Source organism: Natator depressus, chromosome 6 (genome assembly GCF_965152275.1).
Source record: "Natator depressus isolate rNatDep1 chromosome 6, rNatDep2.hap1, whole genome shotgun sequence".
NCBI classification, from domain to species: domain Eukaryota; kingdom Metazoa; phylum Chordata; order Testudines; family Cheloniidae; genus Natator; species Natator depressus.
Genome location: NC_134239.1, coordinates 20368186 through 20391976, shown reverse-complemented (window position 1 = coordinate 20391976; position 23791 = coordinate 20368186). Strand labels below are relative to the sequence as shown.

Below are 23791 nucleotides of genomic sequence, written 5' to 3'. Positions count from 1 at the left end.
GTACGTCCTCGGTTCAGCCCGTAAGTGGTTCAAACCGCACCCAGCTCAGGGCCAAGAGAGCCAACCCCGGCAGGAGCGCCCCCCTCCCCCCCTCCAAAAAGAGCAGGGGCTACAAACGCCACCCAAGCCACCCACCTTCGCTCAATCGGGCTCGACCTGCAATAAGCAGGGCAGCAAGCAGGCGTTTTGAGGGTGCGCCCAAGAGTGACCTACCAAACTGTACCCTGGATCTATCTTTCCTGTATTTCTCCAACCCTTTCTTTTTTCCTCCCGGCATGGACTACTATAACTTTGGACCCCTGGGTCCTCAGTACAGTGGCGCAGGGTTATACCTTCCTGTTTCTGCCCCCACCCCCTTCCCTGTCCCTCTTCAGGGACCCCTCTCATGAGAATCTCCTCGTGCTGGAGGTAGAAGGGTTGGTGCAGCTGGGTACAGTGGAAGAGGTTCCTCACGAGTACAGGAACAAGAGTTTCTATTCCCGGTACTTCTTAATCCCAAAGGCGGTCTATGGCCCATCCTGGACCTGCGAGACCTCAACAAATAACTAAAGAAGTTTGAAGTTCCACATGGTCTCTCTGGCCTCCATCATCCCTTCCCTGGATCTGGGAGACTGGAATGCCGCCCACGATTTGAAGGACCTGTATTTTCATATAGCAATCATCCAAGCACACAGGCATTTTCTACACTTCACGGTGGGATTGGCCCACGACCATTTTGCGGTCCTCCCTTTCGGCCTAGCAACAGCACCGAGGGTGTTTACCAACAGCATGTCGGTAGTAGTGGCTTACCTCAGGTGTCGGGGTATCCAGATATACCTGTACCTCAACCACTGGCTGGTCAAAGGTTTGATCCAGGTCCCAAGTCCAAAGGGGTGCAGCAGGCCACATGCTGATCCCTGGGCCTTCTGGTAAACAGCAAAAAGTCTACGTTAGTTCTGTTGCAGAGGATAGAGTTCATTGGAGCGGTGCTCAGCTCCACCTGTGCCAGAGCGTTTCTGCCACAGGAAAGGTTCCAAGCGTTGGTGGACCTCATTGCGGGAGTCTCCTCATTTCCCCTGACCAAGGCCAGGGTTTGCCTGCGCCTGCTGGACATTGGGCAGCAAGTATGTACGTCCGCCATGCCAGGCTCTGGATGCGACCCTTACAGCAGTGGCTGGTGATGGTCTATTCCCAGTACAGAGATCACCTGGAAAAGGTTGTTACCATCTCACTGGCGATACTTGCCTTGCTGCAATGGTGGACTGACCCCAAGGTGGTCCTGGAAGGAGTTCCATTCAACAGCCCTTGTCACTCCATTGAGCTGATATTGGACGCCTCGGACCTAGGTTGGGGAGCGCATCTCGGTGACCTCCAGACCCAGGGCATGTGGTCCCTGGAGGAGAAGTGTTGCACGTAAATATCAAGCAACTCAGAGTGGTACAGTTGGCCTGCAGGGTCTTTCTGCCGCACCTGACAGGCAAGGTGGTGAGAGTGTTGATGGACAATATGGCCTTGATGTTCTACATCAACAGGCAATGCGGAGCACACTCATCTGCTTTCTGTCAAGAGGTCCTCCAACTGAGGCATTTCTGCATCGAGCATACAATCTACCTGGAGGCCTGTCACCTCCCCGGTGTCGGGAACGCACTGGCAGATGCCTAAGCAGATCCTTTTCCTCTCACCACGAGTGGTCGCTCCATCCGGAGGTAGCCTGGACGCTCTTCCAGAGGTGGGGAACTCCCCAAGTGGACCTGTTCGCCACCAGACAGAACAGGAAAAGCCATCACTTCTGTTCCCTGCAGGGTCTGGGCGAGGACTCCCTCTGACTCCTTCCTCCTGTCATGGTCAGGAGGTGTGATGTACCCGTTCCCGCCAATCCCTCTCACCAGTAGAGCCCTGTCAAAGATCCAAGAGGGACAAGGCCCAGATCATCATGATCGCCCCAGTGTGGCTGCGTCAACATTAGTTCGGCACACTGATAGACTTGATGGTGACCACTCCCTGGCCCCTTCCCGACCAACCGGATCTGCTCTCAAAGGATCACAGGCATCTCCTACACACCAACCTCACTCCCCTCCACCTCACAGCGTGAATGCTGTGTGGTTGAACTTGGAAGAGTAGGCCTGCTCTAATGAGGTCCAGCAAATCCTCCTGGAGAGCAGGAAGCCTTCCACTAGAGCGACCTACCTGGCCAAGTGGATGAGGTTTTCCCACTGTGCGTCTGAGTGTAACATTTGCCCAACTTGCTCCTCCATACAATCTATCTTGTATTACCTGCTCCATTTTAAGAACTAGGGGCTGGCCCTCTCTTCCGTCAGAGTACACCTTGCAGCTATCTCTGCTTTCCACCCTCTGATCCAAGGTCAGACGGGTGTTCTCGCACAACATGTCAGCTCGATTCCTGAGAGGCCTCGAGAGACTCTTCCCACTGGCCCGAGCCTGTCCTACAGTGGGACCTTAACTTGGTTCTCTCTAGGCTTACAGGCCTGCCCTTTGAGCCTATGGACTCCTGTTCCCTCTCCTACCTGTCATGGAAGGTCACTTTCCTTGTGGCCATAACATCCGCCAGATGAGTGTCGGAGCTTAAAGCCCTGACATCGGAGCTGCCGTATATGGTGTTCCACAAGGACAAAGTTCAACTGCAACCTCATATGGCCTTTCTGCCAAAGGTGGTGTCTTCCTCCTATGTTAACGAGGACACCTTCCTTTCTCCCAAGCTGCACACCACTAGTGAAGAAAGGAAGCTGTATGCCCTGGATATCAGACGTGCCCTGGCGTTTTATCTGGAGTGTACCAAGCCCTTCTGCAGGTCGACCCAGCTCTTCTTCATGACAACGGACAGGATGAAGGGCCTTCTGGTGTCGTCACAGAGGATTTCCAACTGGATCACCACTGATTGTGGGGACCCACTCGACCAAAGCTCAGGCGTCCTCAGCGGCCTTCTTGGAGCACGTCCATATTCAGGGCATTTGCAGAGCTGCAACATGGTCTTCAGTTCACACGTTCATGGCACACTATGCCATCGCCCAGAAGGCCAGAGATGATGCTGGGTTCAGCCGAGCTATGTTGCAATCTACATGTCCGTGAACTCCTACCCTCCTCCAGGGGTACTGCTTGGGAGTCACCTCATATGGAATGGACATGAGCAAGCACTCCAAGAAGAAAATAATTGGCCTTTTCCATAACTGGTGGTGTTCGAGATTTGTTGCTCATGTCAATTCCATAACCCTCCTTCCTTCCCCACTGTCAGAGTTTCCGGCAATAAGGAACTGAGGGTGGCGAGAGCCGGCAGTGCCCCTTATACCGCGGCATGTGCGCACCGTTCTAGGGGGCTCCAGAGCCAGTACCATACGGATACCACTGAGGGAAAAAACTTTTGGCACTGGTGCATGTGGCGAGAGCACACACCTAATATGGGATGGACATGAACAACACATCTCGGAAAAACAACAGTTAAGGAAGAGGTAACTGTCTTTTCCTCACGGTCTCCCTGGCCTCCAATATTCCCTCCCTGGATCCTGTGGTAGTCCAGCCTCTTGCCATTTTGATCGTCCGTTAGACAAGGGCTCGGGCTTCATCATCAGCGTTTCTGGCCCATGTCCTGGTCCAAGACCTCTGCAGTTCAGCGACCTGCTTGTCCGTTCATACCTTCTCCATCCACTTCGCTATCACCCAGCAGGCCAGAGATGATGCCACGTTTGGCAGAGCAGTGTTGCAGTCCGCATGTCCATGAACTCCGAGCCCATCCCTTTAGGTACCACTTGTCACCTAACGTGAAATGGACATGAGGAAGCACTCGAAGAAAAAACAATTACTAAACTTTCCGTAACTCTTGTTCTTCGAGATGTGTTCCTCATGTCCGTTCCACAACCTCCTGCCCCTCTGTCTGAGTTAGCTGGCAAGAAGGAACTAAGAGAGGGTGTGGGACTGTCCAGGCTCCTTTATACAGGCACATGAGCTCACGCCACCGGAGGGTGCTAGTTGCCTTGACAAATGCCACCGAGGGAAAAATCTTCAGCAGTGGTGAACGTGGTGTGTGCACGCCTAATGTGGAATGGACATGAGCCATGCATCTTGAACAGTGGTTACAGAAAGGTTAGTAACTGTTTTTATTCAGAAACCAGTTTAATGAAAGCTAAAAAGTACATTTTAGTCTAACACACAGTCATAAGCCTTTCTCTGAGCCACTTATAGTTTGGCTATTCATTATTGATATGGTGATCAAATATCCCTGTAATGTATTGGTGTTCATATTTTAAATTGTTTGACTTTGTTTAATTAAGCAAAATAAAGAAAAAGCAATTGCACTAAAATGCAACAAAATATCGTTTCCTTTCTTTGGAAAGGAGCATGCTTTGGTATGACAGACCAAAATAAAGCAGAAATAAGTGGTCCAGAAGAAGGATGTATCATGGGGGGCGTGACAAAGCTTCCATATACACTGTGGAAAAGATTGGGAAAGCTCACTTTAGAGATATGCATAAGAGGATATGAGGCCTATAAAAAGACAGGAGAGAAGGTAGATCAGTTGTAGATCACCAGGCTGGTGAAATTGAAAGGCTACAGATATAAAAATGAAAAACTCACTTTAAGGAAACATGCAGAACTCATTGTACTAAGATATAATTGTGGTCAGGAGTGTAGAATTTGAAGGATAATGAGAATATCCATACTGTATTTGTAATAGGTAGGGAGGATGCTTTCTTAGAAAGGATATAAAATCTCCATTCAGTGCACAACTGAACCACTAAAAGATGGGGACACTTCTTCCTAATCTCTGTTTGCTGTTTATTGCATAACTGTCCACTATGAGCGTTTGCCTTCCTTGGAAGCAGCTGGTATTGACCACTGTCAGACAGGATGGAGTACACAAACCACTGGTCTGATCTGGTATCGAAATTCCTGTGTAAGTATGCTGGCATTTATATGGCAGCAGTAGGGACCATTAGGCTTTTACAACATTCTCTTCACTAAAGAAAACATAATTATTCTGAAGTCTGCACTAAAGTTTATTTCTCTCTTCTGACTTTAGAAAATTTACCACAATAATTACTAATTTTCTTGCCTGGATAAATACAAAAACTGCTTAACTAGACACACCTGGACTTGAATAGTTAGAGCTTGATAAAGTGTGTCCTAAATCATTGTTCTCACCAGTAAATGTCTGTCGTGGGGCTGAATGCAGCTCCTTTAGGTGTCCATAATGCCACTAAGTTTGTATACTCCATATCTTTTTATTTCCCCCAGCCTAATTGTCTTCTCTGTTCCCAGTCCACAGTGCTAGAAAATAAGTGTTAACGTATGGGACTAAAACTTGCTGTCCCAAAACATAATGTCATGCTACTGCTGCCAAACTGGCCATACAAGATTCTTATCAAATTTTTCTGTTTGTGGATAACACCGAACTGGTTTGAAAGAAATGTGTACTTTTTTAAAAAAAAATTATTCCCATGGACTCTTTTTGTCTAGAAAAGTGTTATGAAGACAACGTGGGGTGTATTGGATCCACCTGTGGGAAACACTCGTTTAAATGTGATTAGGTTGATATCCAGCCTTCTACAGACTAACACAAACAATGTGAACTTGGAACTTATGGAGTTGAACAGCATAGGAGTTATATTGGTAAGAATAATTTACTTACACTGTTAAGAGCCTCACACTACCCTCTTCATTTTTATAAAATCACAGAAATTAGATGGCAAAGCCCTGTTAAGATAGCACAATATCTGTTTGTTTTGTCAGTGCAGATTGTGCCATAGAGTGTTTTACAGTGAGTCATGTGGTGAGGCTTTCACCACTTTCCTTGTGAGACTATTTCACCATCTGGATTTTGTTAGTCTCTTCCTGACGATAACCAAAAATTTTCCTCAGCTCTGCTTAATCTTTTACTCTTTCGATCTCTATAGACTCTTTAGACCTGGTTTTTCTTGCTCCTTGGTGTTTATGCTCTACAGACAGATCTAGATTGCTACCTTATCTTTGCTGTCTCCCCACCCTCAAAGTCTTTCAGCCAAACTACGTAAACTTACTTTGCTTTTATTCTTTCTTCCTGAGTCATTCCGTCCTGACCTTAATTTTTTTGTTTTTAATTCCTTTTAAATGTGTCAGCTGTATATAGTGCATTATGTACAGTCCCATCAGTGACAAAAAGGACTGGTTATCTCCCTGGTCTGAAGTGGTACCTCTCTGTATGCTGCCAAACCTGTGGTTGTTTCGCCACTGTATTGCACTTGAAAACCTGTATCGAGTTGACAATCCTCTTGCCACATAGATTCTCCCACTGAATGTGTATTTTTGCCCTTATATTCTAGCCTGCATTTTTTCCAGGTTGACTTTTATTTCCTGCTTATGCTTCAACCATTTTATTAGTTGCCATTATTTCTGTCCTCCTTGGCTTTGCATATACCTCCGTTTTATATAATCTTATATTTGGTATACTGTTTGTAGAATACGTTGTACTAGTGTAGGATGTAAAATAAAACTAGACCTAAGCCATATAAATGTTCTTCATATTATGCAGTGGATGCCATTTTAAAATGATTTTGCTGCAATGCAAAGTTTACTATGGTATTCCCTATACTTGGAATGGGAAATACCGTAAATTTCTTGGTAGGCTTAATTACTGTGCATAGTAACCATCCAGTTTTAATAACACCTCCTTAAGGAAGTGTGTTGCTATTTCCTAAAGACATTTTGAATGATACATTATGTCACAGTTTAGGGCAACTGCACCTGTATTCACTCTCCATGATCTCTTGAGGGCACCCACTCCAGGTGTCCTCTGCAGTCATATCTCTTGGGCAGAGACCCAGGTCTCCACTCCCTCCTGATTAGGGATTTTTCCAGGCTGCACAGTCCCCTTCTTACACTGTGATATTCCTGGCAAGTGCAGATGAATAGTTTGGTCTTTCCTTTATTCAGCTGGGGTCTTTGATCTTCAGGTTCCAGGAACACGTAAACAATGATCATCTCCTCAGGAAGTAGCTTCAAAAGTCTGGGTTTTTTGCATAACTGGATGTGGGAAATTTACATTCATGTCCTCCTAGAGATTCCCAGGAGAACCACTTAACACTGTATGTCCTAAAAGTCCATTCTTATCTGGCACATTGTTTAATACAGTCGTTTAAAGTTCTTAACACTTCCCAGGGTTCATGTAACATTCTCTTCTCCCCTACCCCCTGCACCAGGCTATAAAAAATCCTGGCCCACAATAATACATAATTGGGGAGACTATTGTGGGTCATATTGGAAGGTGAACTGTTAGGCTGGAGGGAGGTTACTAGTGGAGTTCCTCAGGGATCAGTCTTGGGACCAATCTTATTTAACATTTTTGGCTCAAAAAGTGGGAGTGTGCTAATAAAATTTGCAGACGACACAAAGTTGGGAGGTATTGCCAGTACAGAGGAGGACCAGAATGTCCTACAAGAAGATCTGGATTTCCTTAAAAACTGGAGTAATAGAAATAAGATGAAATTTAATAGTGCAAAGTCATGCACTTAGGGACTAACAAGAACAGTTTTTGCTCTAAGCTGGGGACTTATCAGTTGAAGCGGCGGGGGAGAACGACCTGGATGTATAGGTTCATCACAGGATAAGGCTGGTAAGCCTAATTGGTTGAAACTGTATTACAGAACAGAATTATCAGACACATAGATGAATACGATTTTGTTGGGGAAGAGTCAACATGGTTTTTGTAAAGGGAAATCATGCTTCACCCATCTACTAGAATTCTTTGAGGTCAACAAGCATGTGGACAAGGGTGATCCAGTGAATGTAGCGTACTTGGATTTTCCGAAAGCCTTTGACAAGTCTCTCATCAAAGGCTCTTAAGCAAAGTAAGCTGTCATGGGATAAGAGGGAAGGTCCTCTATGGATCAGTAACTGGTTAAAAGATAGCAAGCAAGTGGTGGGAATAAATGGTCAGTTTTCAGAATGGAGAGAGGTAAATAGCGGTGTTCCCCAGGGATCTGTACTGGGACCAGTCCTGTTCAACATATTCATAAATGATCTGGAAAAAGGGGTAAACAGTGAGGTGGCAAAATTTGCAGATACCCATTACTCAAAATAGGTCCAAAGCAGACTGTGAAGAGTTATAAAAGGATCTCACAAAGCTGGGTGACTGGGCAACAAAATGGCAGATGAAATTCAATGTTGATAAATGCAAAGTAATGCACATTGGAAAACATCCCACCTATACATATAAAATGATGCCGTCTAAATTAGCTGTTACCACTCAAGAAAGAGATCTTGGAGTCATTGTGGATAGTTCACTGAAAACACCTATTCAGTGTGCAGTGGCAGTCAAAAAAGCTAACAATGTTGGGAATCATTAGGAAGGGAATAGATAATAAGACAGAAAATATCATATTGCCTCTGTATTAATCCATGGTACACCCACTTCTTGAATACTGCATGTAGATTGGTTGCCCCATCTCAAAGATCTATTGGAATTGGAAAAGGTACAGAAAAGGGCAATAAAAATAAGGGATATGGAACAGCTTCCATATGAGGAGAGAGGAATAAGGCTGGGACTTTTCAGCTTGGAAAAGAGCTGACGAAGGGGGGGTATGATAGAGGTCTGTGACTGGTATGAAGAAAGTAAATAAGGAAGTGTTATTTACTCCTTCTCATAATGCAAGAACTAGGGGTTACCAAATGAAATTAATAGGCAGCAGGTTTAAAACAAAAGCAAGTATTTCTTCACACAATGCAATGTCAGCCTGCGGAATCCTTTGCCAGAGGCCTGTTGTGAAGGCAAAGACTATAACAGGGTTCAAAAAAGGACACTGTAAATTCATGGAGGGTATGTCCATCAATGACAGGTTTCAGTGTAGCAGCCGTGTTAGTCTGTATCTGCAAAAAGAATGAGTACTTGTGGCACCTTAGAGCCTAACAAATTTATTTGAGCATAAGCTTTCGTGGGCTACAGCCCACTTTATCGGATGCATGCAGTGGAAAATACAGTAGGACGGTTTTATATACACAGAGAACGTGAAACAATGGGCGTTACCATACACACTATAACGAGAGTGATCAGTTAAGGTAAGCTATTACCAGCAGGAGAGGGGGGGGAAAAAACATCACCTTTTGTAGTGATGATCAAGCTGGAAATGGCCCATCTTGATTATCACTACAAAAGGTGATGGTTTTTTTCCCCCTCTCCTGCTGGTAATAGCTTACCTTAACTGATCACTCTCGTTATAGTGTGTATGGTAACGCCCATTGTTTCACGTTCTCTGTGTATATAAAACCGTCCTACTGTATTTTCCACTGCATGCATCCGATGAAGTGGGCTGTAGCCCACGAAAGCTTATGCTCAAATTTGTTAGGCTCTAAGGTGCCACAAGTACTCCTGTTCTTTGTCTGTCAATGACTATTAGGCACGATGAGCAGGGATGGTGTCCCTAGCCTTTGTTTGGCAGAAGTTGGGAATGCGTGATGGGATGGATCACTTGATGATTACTTCCTTCTGAAGCATCTGGCATTGGCCACTGTCGGAAGACAGGATACTGAGCTAGAGAGACCATTGGTCTGACCCAATATGGCCGCTTTTATGTTCTTATGATGACTGTGAACCGCCAATGTGCTGCGGCCGTGAAAAAGTCTAATGCAGTGTAGGATCCATCAGGCGAGGTATTTCCAGTAGACCCAGGGAAGTGTTAGTACTATTATACAAAGCACTGGTGAGACCTTATCTGGAATACTGTGTACAATTTTGGTCTCCCATGTTTGAGATTAATTCAAACAGGTGCAAAGAAGGGCTACTAGGATGATCTGAGGAATGGAAAACCTACCTTATGAGACGGGACTCAAAGACTTTGGCTGAGGGGAGATATGATTGCTTTCTCTATATACGTCAGAGGGATAAACACCAGGGAGGGAGAGGAGTTATTTAAGCTAAGCGCCAATGTGGACCTGACAAAAATGGATATAAACTGGCCATCAACAAGCTTAGGCTTGAAATTAGACAAAGGTTTCTAACTGTCAGAGGAGTAAAGTTCTGGAGCAGCCTTCCAAGGGGAGCAGTGGGGGGCAAAAAAACCTGACTGTTGTCCAGACTGAGCTTGATACTTTTATGGAGGGGATGGTATGAGACTGCCTACAATGGCATATAGCTGATATGTGACTGCTAGTAGCAAACCTCTCCAATGGCTGGTGATGGGATATTAGACTGGGAGGGCTCTGAGTTACTATAGAGACTTCTTTCCCAGGTGGGTGTCTGGTGGGTTTTACCCACATACTCCGGGCCTAACTGATTTGCCATATTTGGGGTCGGAAAGGAATCTTGTCCTGGGTCAGATTGGTAGACCCTGGGGATGTGTTGTCTTCCTCTGCGTCATGGGGCACAGGTTGCTTGTACGATTAAAATAATGTAAATGGTGGATTCTCTGTAACTTCAAGTCTTTAAATCATGATTTGAAGTCTTCAGTAACTCAGCCAGAGGTTAGGGGTTTATTACCAGAGCGGGTGGGTGAGGTTCTGTGGTCTGCAGTATGCTGGAGGTCAGACTAGATGATCATGATGGTCCCTTCTGGCCTTAAAGTCTGAGTATCTTTGGACTCCAAGTTACTTAATTTTAATTAAATAACGTTTTTCAGGTATATTGCAGGAAGTTGCCATGTCTGTCTCACATTATAATGGCATTGCTAAATTTTATTAAAAAAAATCTCAGATCATTGAGTATTTCTAAGAACTCTCTCATAATTCTGGATGTTGCCAGTGACAGATGCCATTTTTCTTGTTTCCATATAAGAAACATAATCTGATCTAAATCAGAGACACAGAAAAATTAACGTTTAAATGTATATTTTTTCACTATATGCCTTTTTGTGTAGCCAGTACTTGAACATAAAAATAGTCAAGTATTATAGGGAATGAAGGGTAGGACTGGAAGTATGGACATCTGAGTTGTCTTTCTGACTCAACTTTTGTCCCTCTATTTCCCTATCTATAAATTGACCAGTACTAATCTACATTATATGGCAACTGTGGGTAGTAAAATTGCTATTTAGGTGCCAAATGTGTGTAGATTGTCTTTCTAAAACAATAAATTGTTATCTATGACGTACAAAATTTTAAAGTATTTAAGAGATTGCCAGTTACTGTCTGACTTTCTAGAACTACACTGCTGCTTGTTGTGTCCAGTGAAAAGACCCCAGTGTGTGTAATCAGATCCTTTTGAATTTGTCTTGCAGGATATGTTCTTTAAATACACATGGAATAACTTCTTGCATACTCAAGTAGAAGTCTGTATTGCATTGATTCTTGCAAGTCCCCTTGAGAGCACAGAAAATGGCACAATTACAGATCAGGACTCCATTGGGGACAATCTCTTACTGAAACATGTAAGTTTTGCTTTTGTGTACATCTTGACATTGTAAGCCTTGTTCTTAACTATTGTAGCCCTTTCTCTTTCTAGTGGAAGTTAAACCTTGGCTTATTAAATAGAGGCATGGAATTAAAAAAAAAGAAAAGAAAAAAAAAAAAGATTTAGTGACTACCCATGCTGAAGGCATAGTTTTGTTGATGCGTGGTAGATTGCTCTCCAGTCTGCTAGGGGCTGGGAGGGCTGCAGCAGTAGCTCATCCATCCCTAGGATGAGACTGATGTGTGGGACAGCTAGTGTCTTAGGTCTGTCTGAAGAGGAATCCCCTTAACTTAAGAGTGGATTTGAGTAGCTCCGAAGAGAATCCTTTCTGGTTTGGTGGGAGGCTTGTAAACGTATGATTTGGGACCCAAAATTAGGGTAATCTGGGTGTTCCGGATTATTTATTTTGTCATACATGAAAAGAGATTTTCTGAATATAGTTCATAGTTCACTTAGGGACAGATTTTCAAAAATGTTCAGCACTCAGCAGATTGTGTTGAGAGCAAAGGGACCTGAACACTTATTTAGGTGCCTAAATAGGAGTTGTAGGGTGCTGATCTCAAGAATTTTGGTCTTTAATACAGTGAAAAGGGCTTAATGCACTAGGAATATTGTTGTATGAATTTAAAAAAACATGTTGTGATCTAATCTTTTTCTGAAACTAATTGCTACTTCTATTTGAAATTATCTTAATATGTGCTACTTAACGCTTCTAGAAACACTAAGCAAACACTTTTTTTTAATAGCTTTTTCTTAAGTGCCAATTAGTGGAACGAATACTTGAAGCATGGGAAGTGAATGAGAAGAAACAGTGAGTAACCAAGTCTTTACTCCTTTCCCAGAAATTGAAGTGCTACATTAGACTTGATGTAACATACAAGTGCATGATCAGTTTAGAATTGAGCCTGCTACAGTAGAAGGTTTGTTATCCAGCATGTTGGGGAAAAGGGGGGTGTTGGTAAGTCAAAAATTCTGGTTAACTAAGAGGGAGGGAGTTTGGGTGCAGGAACGGGCTCAGAGCTGGGGGTTAGGGTGCGGGAAGGGGTGTTTGTGAGGCTGGATCCGGGCGGCACTCACCTCTGGCAGCTCCTTGCAAGCGGTGACATCCCTGCCGCTCCTAGTCGGAGGCGCAGCCAGGTGACTCTGCATACTGCCTACATCCGCAGGTGCTGCCCCGCAGCTCCAATTGGCTGCATTTTCTGACCAATGGGACCTACGGAGCAAGCGCTCTGGGTGGGGCGGAGGCAGTGCGCAGAGCCGCCTAGCAGAGCCTCTGTCTAAGAGCAGCAGGGACATGTTGCTGCTTGCGGGGAGCTGCCAGAGGTGAGCGCTGCCTGGATCCAGCAGCCTGCACCCCCTCCTGTGCCCCAACCCCCTGTCCTGAGCCCCCTCCCGCACCCAAACTCCCTCCTAGAGCCTGTGCCCTTCAACCTCTCCCGCACTCCAAACCCCTTGTGGCCGTTCCTCCGCCTAGGAACAGCAGGGACATGTTGCTGCTTCCGGGGAGCCATGCGGAGCCAGGTAGGGAGTCTGCTGGCCTCGCACCAACTTGGCTATAAACCAGACTTTCAATGAAGATCAGAAACGCTGGTTTATAGAGCTTTCCGGTTGGTAAAGTGATGGATAACACAGCTTTTACTGTAATGTGTTCTTTCCCCCCTCACCTTAAAACAAAATTTACAAGAGGCATAAACAAACATGGAATATGTTGAACATGCTTTCCTCCTTTTGTCAGTAGGTGTGAGGTGTATATCTTTTGAACATGAATAAAAATACAAGTTTAAGCTGGTAAAATAACTTGGGCAAGGAAGCACACTGACACTTGGATTACAGCTTCTGTTGGTCTTTAATTTTCTGATTTCAATTCCTTACACTTTTCTTCCCATGGAAATGTCTTTGAAGTTTAATTTTTATTTTTTATTTTCTCTTTTTTGTGTGTGTTTGGCCATAATGTCCTCACATGTTTAGTCACTGGGCTGAAAATTAAACTGGTGCTGTACTTATTGTTCTGTGCCAGGTATCTGGTATGGACCATACTTACAACTTAACTGGGCAACTGACTCTAGTCATCCTTAAGTTTAGCAGCATACTGTAAATTTGAGGGGAAAGTGAATCATAGTTTAAATGCTTTTTAGCTGTTTGAGGGAGGGCATGTTATGTACTTAATGTTTGACAGCTATCCTGTTGCAGCAAGCTAAAAAGAGGAAGCCTAACTCTGTCCTCCTCAGCAAAATAATATTCTGAAAGGACTTATTTTGGGTGAAATTAGCCAAAAGCTTTAGGTGCGTAAGGCCCTATCCACAGCTGTTGGCTGCTATTGTTGCTAACAGGATTCTAGCACTCTTTCCTTGACCATTGTGGACCTCTGTTTATTAGGTGCCTCGTCATTTTAAAAATCCAGCCTCAGAAATCGAGGCACGATTGTCAGTTATTTAAAAATACAATAAATCAACTCACAGAATATACAGCAACCCCAAAACATACGCTGGATATGGTCTAAAATATCTCTGACATGTTCATGGTGCAGTTGTGCCCTCTCAGCATAGGCAAAATTAAATAATACATGTGAGTTTGTCAGATTCTGTTGTGTCGATAGCTGATGGAATATTCTTCAAGTGATGGTCCCTATATGTGTTCCACTGTGGGTGTGCATGTGCTCTGTGTACCTGAGACTGAAAGACTCTTGCTAGTACTGTTCATTGCTCTGAACCCTTCTCCTCAATCTCCAAACTGAGGGCATAAGAGTCAGTGGGAACAAACCACCTCTCCAATTCCTTTCTGCTGCCTACCGTCTGAAATGGAACCTCTTTGGTGTCTGCAGTGCTAGCTATCTTCTTCTGAGTCTAACTGTAATTACCTGTAAAGCTTTTAAATACATTTCAGATAGCTTTTATAGTTTTAGTAGTTAGTGCGTTGGGGGTCTCCCTTTATCCAGACCCGTCCTCCCATACAGGGTGACTAGTATGCCCAAGATCTTGGGATTCATGAATTGCCTTTGGGCTTTCCTAGTCAGTGACAACCACCTTAAGAGCCTCTACGGCCTTGAGGAAACCCCCATCCCCTCATAGTGCAGCATTTGTTGATCATTCCCAGACTGAGCCTGTCGGTCCCGTAAGTATAGGGTTTGGAAATTCCGAACGGATCATGGTGTGAGACCTTGGCCCAACTCTGGTCCATCAGACCCTCTTGTACATCAGAAAGAGGTACTGAGAAGTTCCCTTCCTGGCAGTGTGACCTCCAGGTCTGGGCTTGATAGGAGTAGAGTGAAGGATTCCTCCAAACAGAGGCCCTCTCACAAGAAACGAGAGAAATCCCCTTCCAGGTCGTCATCCAAAAAGAGGGCCTCTTCAGCCACTTCCAAGTTGGGTGAGAGGCCATGCAGTGGTACAGGAGTGTCAGGATCTCACAAGGAGAGTGGTACCATTCTCCCAGCTCTGGGCAAAAGCACCCTGAAACCAGCACTATGTGTAGGAGCGGGGCCATCCCTGGCACTGGCAAGAGAAAAACAAAAGTGGGTACCTCCTACACAGACAGTACCATCACACAGTTGTAATGAGTCATTGGTACCAAAGACTGCAATGAGACCCATGCTCTCAGTACCACAAAAAGAAGGGAGCCCATCCCACTCCCTTGAGTCTAGGGCTAGGTATGCTGCCTGAGGACATGACCATCTTCACTAACCTGGAATCCCCGTTCCTGTCAGAACAGATCCTGAGCAGTGAGATCTCCGCACCACTGGTCCAGGGCATGCAGGAAAGGGAGTGTCGCTCACTAATACCATCTACGAGATGGGGTGTAAGAATCCCAGGATCAGCAGCACCGCCCATGGATTTTGAATCTGCTACCTCATCCGATGAGTTGAATGTTAGGGGGACAGTGTCATCACTGAGACAAGGGGTCATTCCAGAAAGAATATCCAGAGTCTCTTGGGCATAGTCCAGATCTCATAAGAGAGATTGTGCACCTCAGAACCAATGGTACCCTACTCCATGGAGACCATCCCAATTCCCTTTTGTCTCCTCACATTGGCCTTACTGGGATCCATACACGTGACACCCTGAATTCTAACAGTACCACAGGGAATCCAGACAGCCCTCCCTTTGCAGAGACGTTCCTGAATCTCAAGAACTAATGGAGGGAAGAGGAGGAACCACCAGCTCAAATGGGGTTGGAATTTTCAAGTGCAGGCGAGGTGGTTCCTGTGACCACATCGTTACCACTTGACTACAGACAATTTAAAGACCAACTGAGGAGGACAACTGACAGACCTTTCCACATGTTCCACTTTTACCTCAGGTTCTGAGGAATATGAAGCAACAGGGAATATCAGTGATGTTGATTTGCTCCCAGATGGCCCAGGCAATTCTGGTTTCCCAGCATTCATCAGATATCGGGATACCCATGTATCCATATTCAGCTCTTCCCAGACCTGTTGACCAAGGACAGAGGCAAGATCAGACATCCTACTTCAGCATCCCTCACCTGGTTAGCCTGGTATTTGGATGGACAACAAACCTAGAAAAGGCACGTTCAGAAGCAGTACAATCTGTCCATAACAATAGTAGGAAGGATTCCATAAAAATGCTACACAGCAAAGTGGGAAGGGGTTTTCTGCTTGGCACCAACTTTGTCTAATAACCCCAGAGGACGCCAACATCCGTGTCATTTTGAACTACCTTTTCTCCTTAAAGACTTCGGAAGTATCTCTTAGCTCCATGTGGATGCACTTAGCACCTATCAACACCTGTCACCCTCTGGAGAAAACCAGAGGGGTGAAGAATGTTTTCTAAAATATAGTGTTTGAACCTTTCCTCTGATAACAAAACTTACCCTGACTGGGACCTCAATCTAGTCCTGTCAGCATTAACAAAGACTGTTTGAACCCTTGGCATCATGTTCATCTGTCGATGAAGGTTGCCTTTCTGGTTGATTATCACCTCCGCCAGAGGAGTAGATAAGCTGGGGGCTCTCATGGCTGATCTGCCTTACGCTTTCTTCCACAGAGACAAAATTTCACTGAGCTTACATCAAAAATTCACTTCCAGGGTAATCTGAGTTCCATCTAAATCAGAATATTCACTTATCTATTTTCTTTCCAAAGCCTCATGGCACCAGTGAAGGATAGGAGACTTCACTCTGGACATCTGTTGGACCTTGGCTTTCTACCTACAAAGGGCAAAATGCTATTTAAATCCTTTGTGGAATGTAAGGGAGGGGAAGTAATCTCCTCTGACCCTTTCCAAATGGATTTTGGGCTGCGTCCTTCTTTGAGTTAATGATGCCCTTTGTCCACCATCGTGTGAGGACTCACTCCACTAAAGCTGAGGCTGCATCAGTAGGTTCACTTCAAGACATTCGTCAAAACCTGTAAACCGACTATGTGGGGCTTTGTTAGCACCTTTACAAGACATTACATCCTGGTGCAAGCTCCTTCATCCGATGCATCCTTCAGCAGAGCAGTCCTCTGATCGGTGGTGCAGCAGATCTCCTTCACCCCCCTCCTCCTCAATCAATACTGCTTGTTAGTCATCCACAGGAATTACGCACACAGACCATTACTTGAAGGAATGTTACCTACCTTGTGTATATATATTGGAGTTCTTCGAGGTGTGCGGTTCCTGTCTGTGTTCTGCAACTGCCCTCCTTCTGCTCTGTGAAACCTTAGGGCTATTTGTGGTAGAAGTGGTTGGTCTGTACCACCACTTATGCTCTCAGTTCATGGCACGAGAAGGAAAAGGGCACAAGCACAGATCAATGGATGCAGCTGGCAAGAATCTTCTGGTGTTTGACTCATGGAGCGCATGCATACCAGCAGTGGAATACAGGTAGAGATCCATATTTTGAAGAACTGAGTTACTGTACAAACTAAGGTTTCAGAGTAGCAGCCGTGTTAGTCTGTATTCGCAAAAAGAAAAGGAGTACTTGTGGCACCTTAGAGACTAACCAATTTATTTGAGCATAAGCTTTCGTGAGCTACAGTTCACTTCATCAGATGCATCCAATGAAGTGAGCTGTAGCTCATGAAAGCTTATGCTCAAATAAATTGGTTAGTCTCTAAGGTGCCACAAGTACGCCTTTTCTTTTTGCGAATACAGACTAACACGGCTGTTACAGAGAATGAAAAGTTTCAGAGTATAGCTTGACTAGTACAAACCTTGGGGGGTGGAATCGCTGCTCACTCTGCTGACCTAAGGAGATCCTGTTAGCAAAAGGGCCTTTGTGGTCTGTTTTTTAAACAGGTTGGGCCATGTGTGGACCTCCTATTACCTTCCATGTAATTGATATGAAAAGAGCAATATTGAAACAAGAATTGGGTGTTGTGGGAAAAGGATCTTAGCACTTGAAGATGCAAAGCATCTTAAATTATTGACAGTTACTGCAGAAATTGTAAAAAGTCAGGTTAAATGGGAAGAGTCGCCCCTAAAAATCCGCATCTAACACCAGAGCATGATACAGTGTAGCAGTAATTCTGCAAAGATCTTGGTGTGCTTTGTTGGACAGTGTTGTTGACACTGAACTCTCCTGAGGAAGAAGTATAGAAAATGACTCCCTACAGATCTACTAACCTCAAGCTTCCATTAAAAGATGTGCAGACGTTCTCAAAGATGAACCAGTGTTTAGAACACAGGCCAGTTCTCTGACTTTTTCATATAGCAGCTTGATAGCTGTGGCTGGTAACCTACTACAGTAAAGAACTTGGAACACATGGAAGTGACTCCTATTTGTAAGAAATATGCAGACCCATCTTTAACTCCTCTTGCACACTGTAGTAAATGTAACTAAAGAATCCAAGTTTTTTTTTGTTTTGTTTTTTGTTCCTCAGTACATTTTTTCTAAGGATTATTAAATTTGGGAGCCTAATGTGAGATTTACATTACTTGACAGGTCACAAACTAATATTACACAATATTTATATAGCACAAAAATTATGCCTGACACTTTTTGGACAAGGACCTTCAAGAGCTTACAATCTAAACTTCACATGAGTTGTTTTGGGGGAGGGAATGTACTATAAAGCAAAATTACTGAGGAGCTGTTCTTGGCATGGTTCTTTAACTTTTACAGTCTTTTTGTCTTTATAATAGAATATAGTCTCATTTTCTGATGTTGAATCCATATTTTTTCTCCTTTCACTGTTTTTATTCCTGGTCAAATGCTCTGGTCCTGTGGAGTCTACCTCTCTTCTTGGTATAGACAGAAATGAAAGAGACCAGCTATTACATAGGTTTTCATACCATGCCCATTTGCATGATATCCAAATACTTCCAAAGCCACAATAGGAAGTAGTACCTGTAACTGCCAAAATAGACCATGATTTAAATGGGGAGAGAAACTGCTGGTCATTTCTCTGCCTCATATATAGACAGTTAAGGATAACAAGTCATCTGTTATGCTAACTTATAAATGTTTTAGACTGATAGGTGTACTGTAGGAGTGAGGGAGAGGGAGGAAATGGTAATAAAAAAGCAGTCACTCACTTCAGGCCTTCAGTCTTTTTAATCCCCCCCCCCCCCAAAAAAAATTCCTAAACCCTGAGCAGACATCACAGAAGGAACAATCACTCATGTAGGATTTATAGAGCACCAGCTAGAAAGGGGGAGGTAAAACAATAAGCCAAACAATGTTTACTTGTGAGGGCATTCTGTGCCAAAATATTAAAAATTCTGCTCCAAAAAAATTAAAATTATGTGCACAATATTTTAAAACACTGCAAAATTCTTCAAATTTTACTTGTCAAATAAATGTGGAGGCTCCAGCATGGCATTGGGGAGCACAGGTCACTGGCTGCACAGAGGTGGGAGATCACTGTGCAGCTCCCCCTCCACCCCCATCCCAGACACGGACTCAGCAGTGAGGCTGCACCCAGTCCTGACACAGTGCAAGGACGGTACCTGCCCCAAAAACACCCCAGAGCCCTGCCCCTCTATGCTCAGTTGGGTGTCGGGGTGCGGAGGGGATCTGGATGCATAGGGGCTTGTAGGGGGGTGGGTTCTGGGTGCAATAGTAATGGGATGCTGCAAGGGATCCAGGTGACGGTGGTTGAAGCTCAGTGGGTTCTTGGTGTGGGAGGCTCATTGGGGGGGGGTCCAGATGCTCAGGGAGTGGGGCTCAGTGGGCGGGGGGGGGATTGAGGTGCAACAGGTTCGGGCTTAGTGGGGTGGAGATCTGAGTGTGGGTGGCTCAGGGTGGTCCAGGTGCAGGGGGAGTGGGGCTCATCTGGAGGGTTCTGAGTGCAGGGGGTGGTGGGGTGAGGCTCGGCAGGAGGGTCTGGGTATGAGGGGGTCTGGATGCACAAGGGTAGGGCAGATGGGGAGCAGCTCCCTGTACAGAGATCCTTCCCCCTGCAGCTGAGGAGCGATGGGTGCAGGAAGTAGGGGGAAATAGGGCACAGGTTTGCAGAGCTCCCTGCATCTGGGGAAGGGGTGGGTGGGTGGGGGTAGGCCTGACCTGGCCCCGGATGCCGTGCAGGGGAAGAGGAAGTCCCTTCCTCCCTAGCCTAGCCCGGACTAGCAGCTGAGCCTGCACACGTTAGGAGTCACCAGCCGGGTCTTCCTCGGTTCCACCTCCTGCTCCACAGTGATTTACCTCTCTGCTGGCTGCCCTGGGCACCCAAAACGTACTGCTAGGAAGGGTTGCATGACGGCTCCTGTGGCTTCCCTTTGCTTCCCCATCAGAAAGTAATTGCTCAAGGAGGTTCTGCTTGATGGCTGTTTTTCTCCATTGATGGGCTTGTCTTGCCTCTCTAAATATAGTAACTGACAACACTCCATGTGGATCTCAGTGCTTTAATCAATTAACTTGAAAAGCAAGACCAAATTAGTTTTAAAATTGGATTGAATTGTAGCTAAAAGACTTATGAGAACATCTAGTCTTCGTTCTTATTGTGGGTTGGGAAGGTGAAATATTCACTATAATCAGGTTTGATTCATGATATCAAGGAAGGGCAACAATTAGAGACTTCGATAAAAGTGTAACTCTTAATAAGCTAATATTAAAATGGGGTTGCGACCCACTTTGGGGTCCCAACCCATAGTTTGAGAATCCCTGCATTAAGCTATTTTGAATTAAGGCCACTTCATTTCTGAATGTGTCCAAACGGGTTTAATGCAGTCTTTCAAACAGGGCTATGTTAATGTGAACTATGTATCTTTTAGTTTGTGCCAGCAGCGTCCATGTGGGGCAGTTAGAGCATAACATTTTGGTGTACTTTGCAGTTCACACCTCCATAGTGTGCATTGTGGCACAGTCCTTAATTCTTTAAACAAAACTGAGTTAAGGTCACTTTAATTCTCCATGAGTTTCCACATGGGTTTAATGCATTTTAACTAATTCATTTTAATACCTTTAGTTAATTTGGATTAATTTTCCTTAGTGTCCCTGTGTAGACAAGCTCTTTGTGCAAAATATGGATTCTCAGTTTTCTTTCTCTTGAGCTGCCCATCTAGTTGCTTTTATAACTGAGAAGTTCATTTGAACAGCAGACTGTATGCCTGCCTGCCCGCCCACCCAACCAGGCAAATGGTTCCTTAACCCAATCCTGCTTTTCCTCAACTTCAAGATTGACCAGGCTGAGGACAGATATTCCTGTCCTGCAACCAGCTGCTGGTGTTTGGCAGTGCAGCTCAGATCTAGATGTTTCTCTAACTTCCAGTTTCTCAAGGCTAGGTCAGCTCTAGCTAGTCTTAACTGTTGTCCTTCAGCCCTACAAGGTGTCATTCTGGGAGCTGCTATTTCCAGTTCCTTGTCAGGCATGTTAGCCTTGGTAGCAGAACACTTTGGACAAAGACCTAGGAATTTCTAGTAATGTCCTGAATGCCATTCTCAAACTACAGTCCCAAATAATCTGGTAGACGTTTGTTAGACTTTGTTTTAGACTAGCCCTGAGACAGAATTTACAAAATCCAGGAATATTTTATTGTAGCCTGAATTAATGAATTGTCTTACCACTGTTAGAGGCTCAAAACTCCCCTTCTGGAATATTTTGAAGTATTAAGTGAAAAGTATTAGTTTTCAGGAAAGGTGTCTGAACGTCCTAAGTGAGGTAGGTTCTTCAAACCTGTTAGCAGATTGGATCTAATATTAAATTGATTTTTGCTCTTATGCTGAGCATACTAACTTCCCTCAAAAGTATGTAGAAGCAGGAAACTAACTTGATGACAAAGCATGCTTTTCTTTCTTTATGGATAGCTTTATGCATTTTAAAAACAGTTCAGAGAGGGAGTTGCTCTCAGTGTTTTAGCAGCCAAAAAAAACGTTTTGAAGTATACACTACTCATTCTCCTTACGAGTATTTAAAGTACTTTGCTTCCTTGCTTGTCTGGTATAACTTTGTGTGTTGCTTCCTTGGATATATAGGCTTAGCATTCCATAACTACAAAATACTTCAACAGCCAGCTGGTTGGGAAGATGAACATTTGAACTTCTCTTTTTCAGGGCTGAAGGAGGAAGGCGGCATGGTTATATGGGTCATTTAACAAGGATAGCTAACTGTATTGTGCACAGTACTGATAAGGGGCCAAACAGCACACTAGTACAGCAGCTTATTAAAGGTAATATTAAACTTCCGCAGGTTTGTTTCACCTTTCTGTTAGTTGGATTTGTAGAATTAAATCATGCTAGGAATTTAAACGGCTGCTTTTAATAGGGGCTTTCTTTCCAAAAGCTGTTTGTCCAAGGGAAAGAAGCAATTTCTTACTGTTTGTGTAAGTCCAGGTAACCTATTAAATTAGGATACTCTTAAATATGACTTGCTCTCCCCAAACTTAGTGAGGCAGTGTCATGGCTGCTTCAAATAAATGTGAGTGGGGGTTGCCTGCTAAATTCCCTGTAAGCTACATGGCCTCGCAGCAGCCTATTCAGCGCTGTGCAGGTGCTCAGGAAACCCAGCCCTGGCCCGGACCTGCTGCGGCCAGGGTTCAGGTGCCTCTCCCCAAACCTGGCCACGGCCAGGGGAGAGGTGCCTGGCCCTAACCTAGCCTGGCCCCCGGCCCCCACCTAGCCTGGCCCCCCCGACCTGCCATGGCCGGGGAACAGGTGCCTGGCCCTCGGCCGCCACCAACCCTGGCCCCCCATGGCTGGGGGATAGGTGCCCCTCTACTGACTCCCACCTAGCCGCCCCCCCCATGGCCGGGGGACAGGTGCCCTTTCCCGGCCCCAACCCAGCCCACTCCCTGACCTGCTGCCGAGAGAGCTGGGGGGAATCCTCTCTCCCTGCCGTAGCCCCAGGGCAGCCTGCACCCCAAACCCCTCATCCCCTGCCCCATCCCTGAGCCCTCATACCCCGCCACTCCAACTCTGCCCCAGCCCTGAGCCCCTCATTTCCAGCCCCATCCCAGAGCCTGCACCCCCAGCTGGAGCCCTCACACCCTTTCACCCCAACCCACTGCCCCAGCCCTGAGCCCCCTCCCACACTCCGAACCCCTCAGCCCCACCCCCACCACGTGAATTTTGTTATGTGCACCAATATGGAGGTGATGTGTCACACATCACCTCCATATTGGTGCATATAACAAAATTCATTCTGCATGTGTGGGAAAAATTAGAGGGAACATTGGTGGCCTGCCCTAATGAAAACTACACCGAGTCAAGCATCTTCTTCTGGAGAATGTCTTATTTACAAAGGTACTTCTAGAATAATTAATCTCTCCAGCATAGGCCTTCTTAGTCTCAGCTGTCCCTTGTGGTGTTTCTTGCAGTGTTAGTCTTCCCCAAGTCCTCACGTGCTCGGTTACTCCCACATTCCTTATACTCATGTACAGTTACAGGTTTACTGCACCAGTGAGCCATTGAGATTGTCATCTAATAGACTGGCAATGTCTGCCTGAAAACCATACCTTGTTAGCGTAACCAGTGCCTGAGAAAATTTGCAATTGTATGTGTAGCATAACATTTTCTGCAATGATTTTTGCAAGTTTAACTTTGGGAGTTGTGAAGAGAGTGAAAACTAACTGCCTTGAGTGACATTGGTACTAAAACTTTTTTCCTCCATTTTACTCTAGAGCTTCCAGATGACGTCAGGGAGCGATGGGAGACGTTCTGTACAAATTCCTTAGGAGAAACTAACAAAAGGAACACAGTGGATCTAGTAGGTTTTGTAAGATGAAGTTTGAAAAGTTACTGCTGTTTATAAGGGCATCCTTTTCCTTTCCCATGTGTCAAGGATACAGTTGCACTGCAGCCTTTTCGGCCATCATGCTTCTAAGACAGAATGTCAGCAAACCTCTCAAGTAGCTGCACTGTGGAATTGGCACCTCCCTGGCTTCCTTTGCAAATATGGCTGCCTTATTGGCAATTTAATATTGGTTTTGCAAGGGGGTTTGCAGTTGGGCTCATATTGTATTGCACCTCACTCTTAAAGTACCACCCAACAGGAAGATGTCACTTTGGGGTCTTCGCAAGTCCAAAACTGCTTGAAAAATTGACACTAAAATTGCTGAAGCTGGG

At 45.1% G+C, this 23791-nt stretch overlaps 1 protein-coding gene across 10 annotated transcripts in view; it reads left to right on the top strand.

Annotated features, from left to right (window-relative positions):
* Positions 1–23791, top strand: part of PPP6R3 (protein phosphatase 6 regulatory subunit 3) — a 135111-nt gene that overhangs the window by 71140 nt on the left and 40180 nt on the right. For all 10 annotated transcript variants that reach the window (XM_074954723.1, XM_074954725.1, XM_074954724.1 and 7 more), the window contains 5 exons: positions 5449–5601; positions 11175–11324; positions 12094–12158; positions 21782–21897; positions 23347–23432. In XM_074954723.1, coding sequence (XP_074810824.1) covers positions 5449–5601; positions 11175–11324; positions 12094–12158; positions 21782–21897; positions 23347–23432 — 570 coding nt within the window. The remainder of the gene's footprint in view (positions 1–5448; positions 5602–11174; positions 11325–12093; positions 12159–21781; positions 21898–23346; positions 23433–23791) is intronic.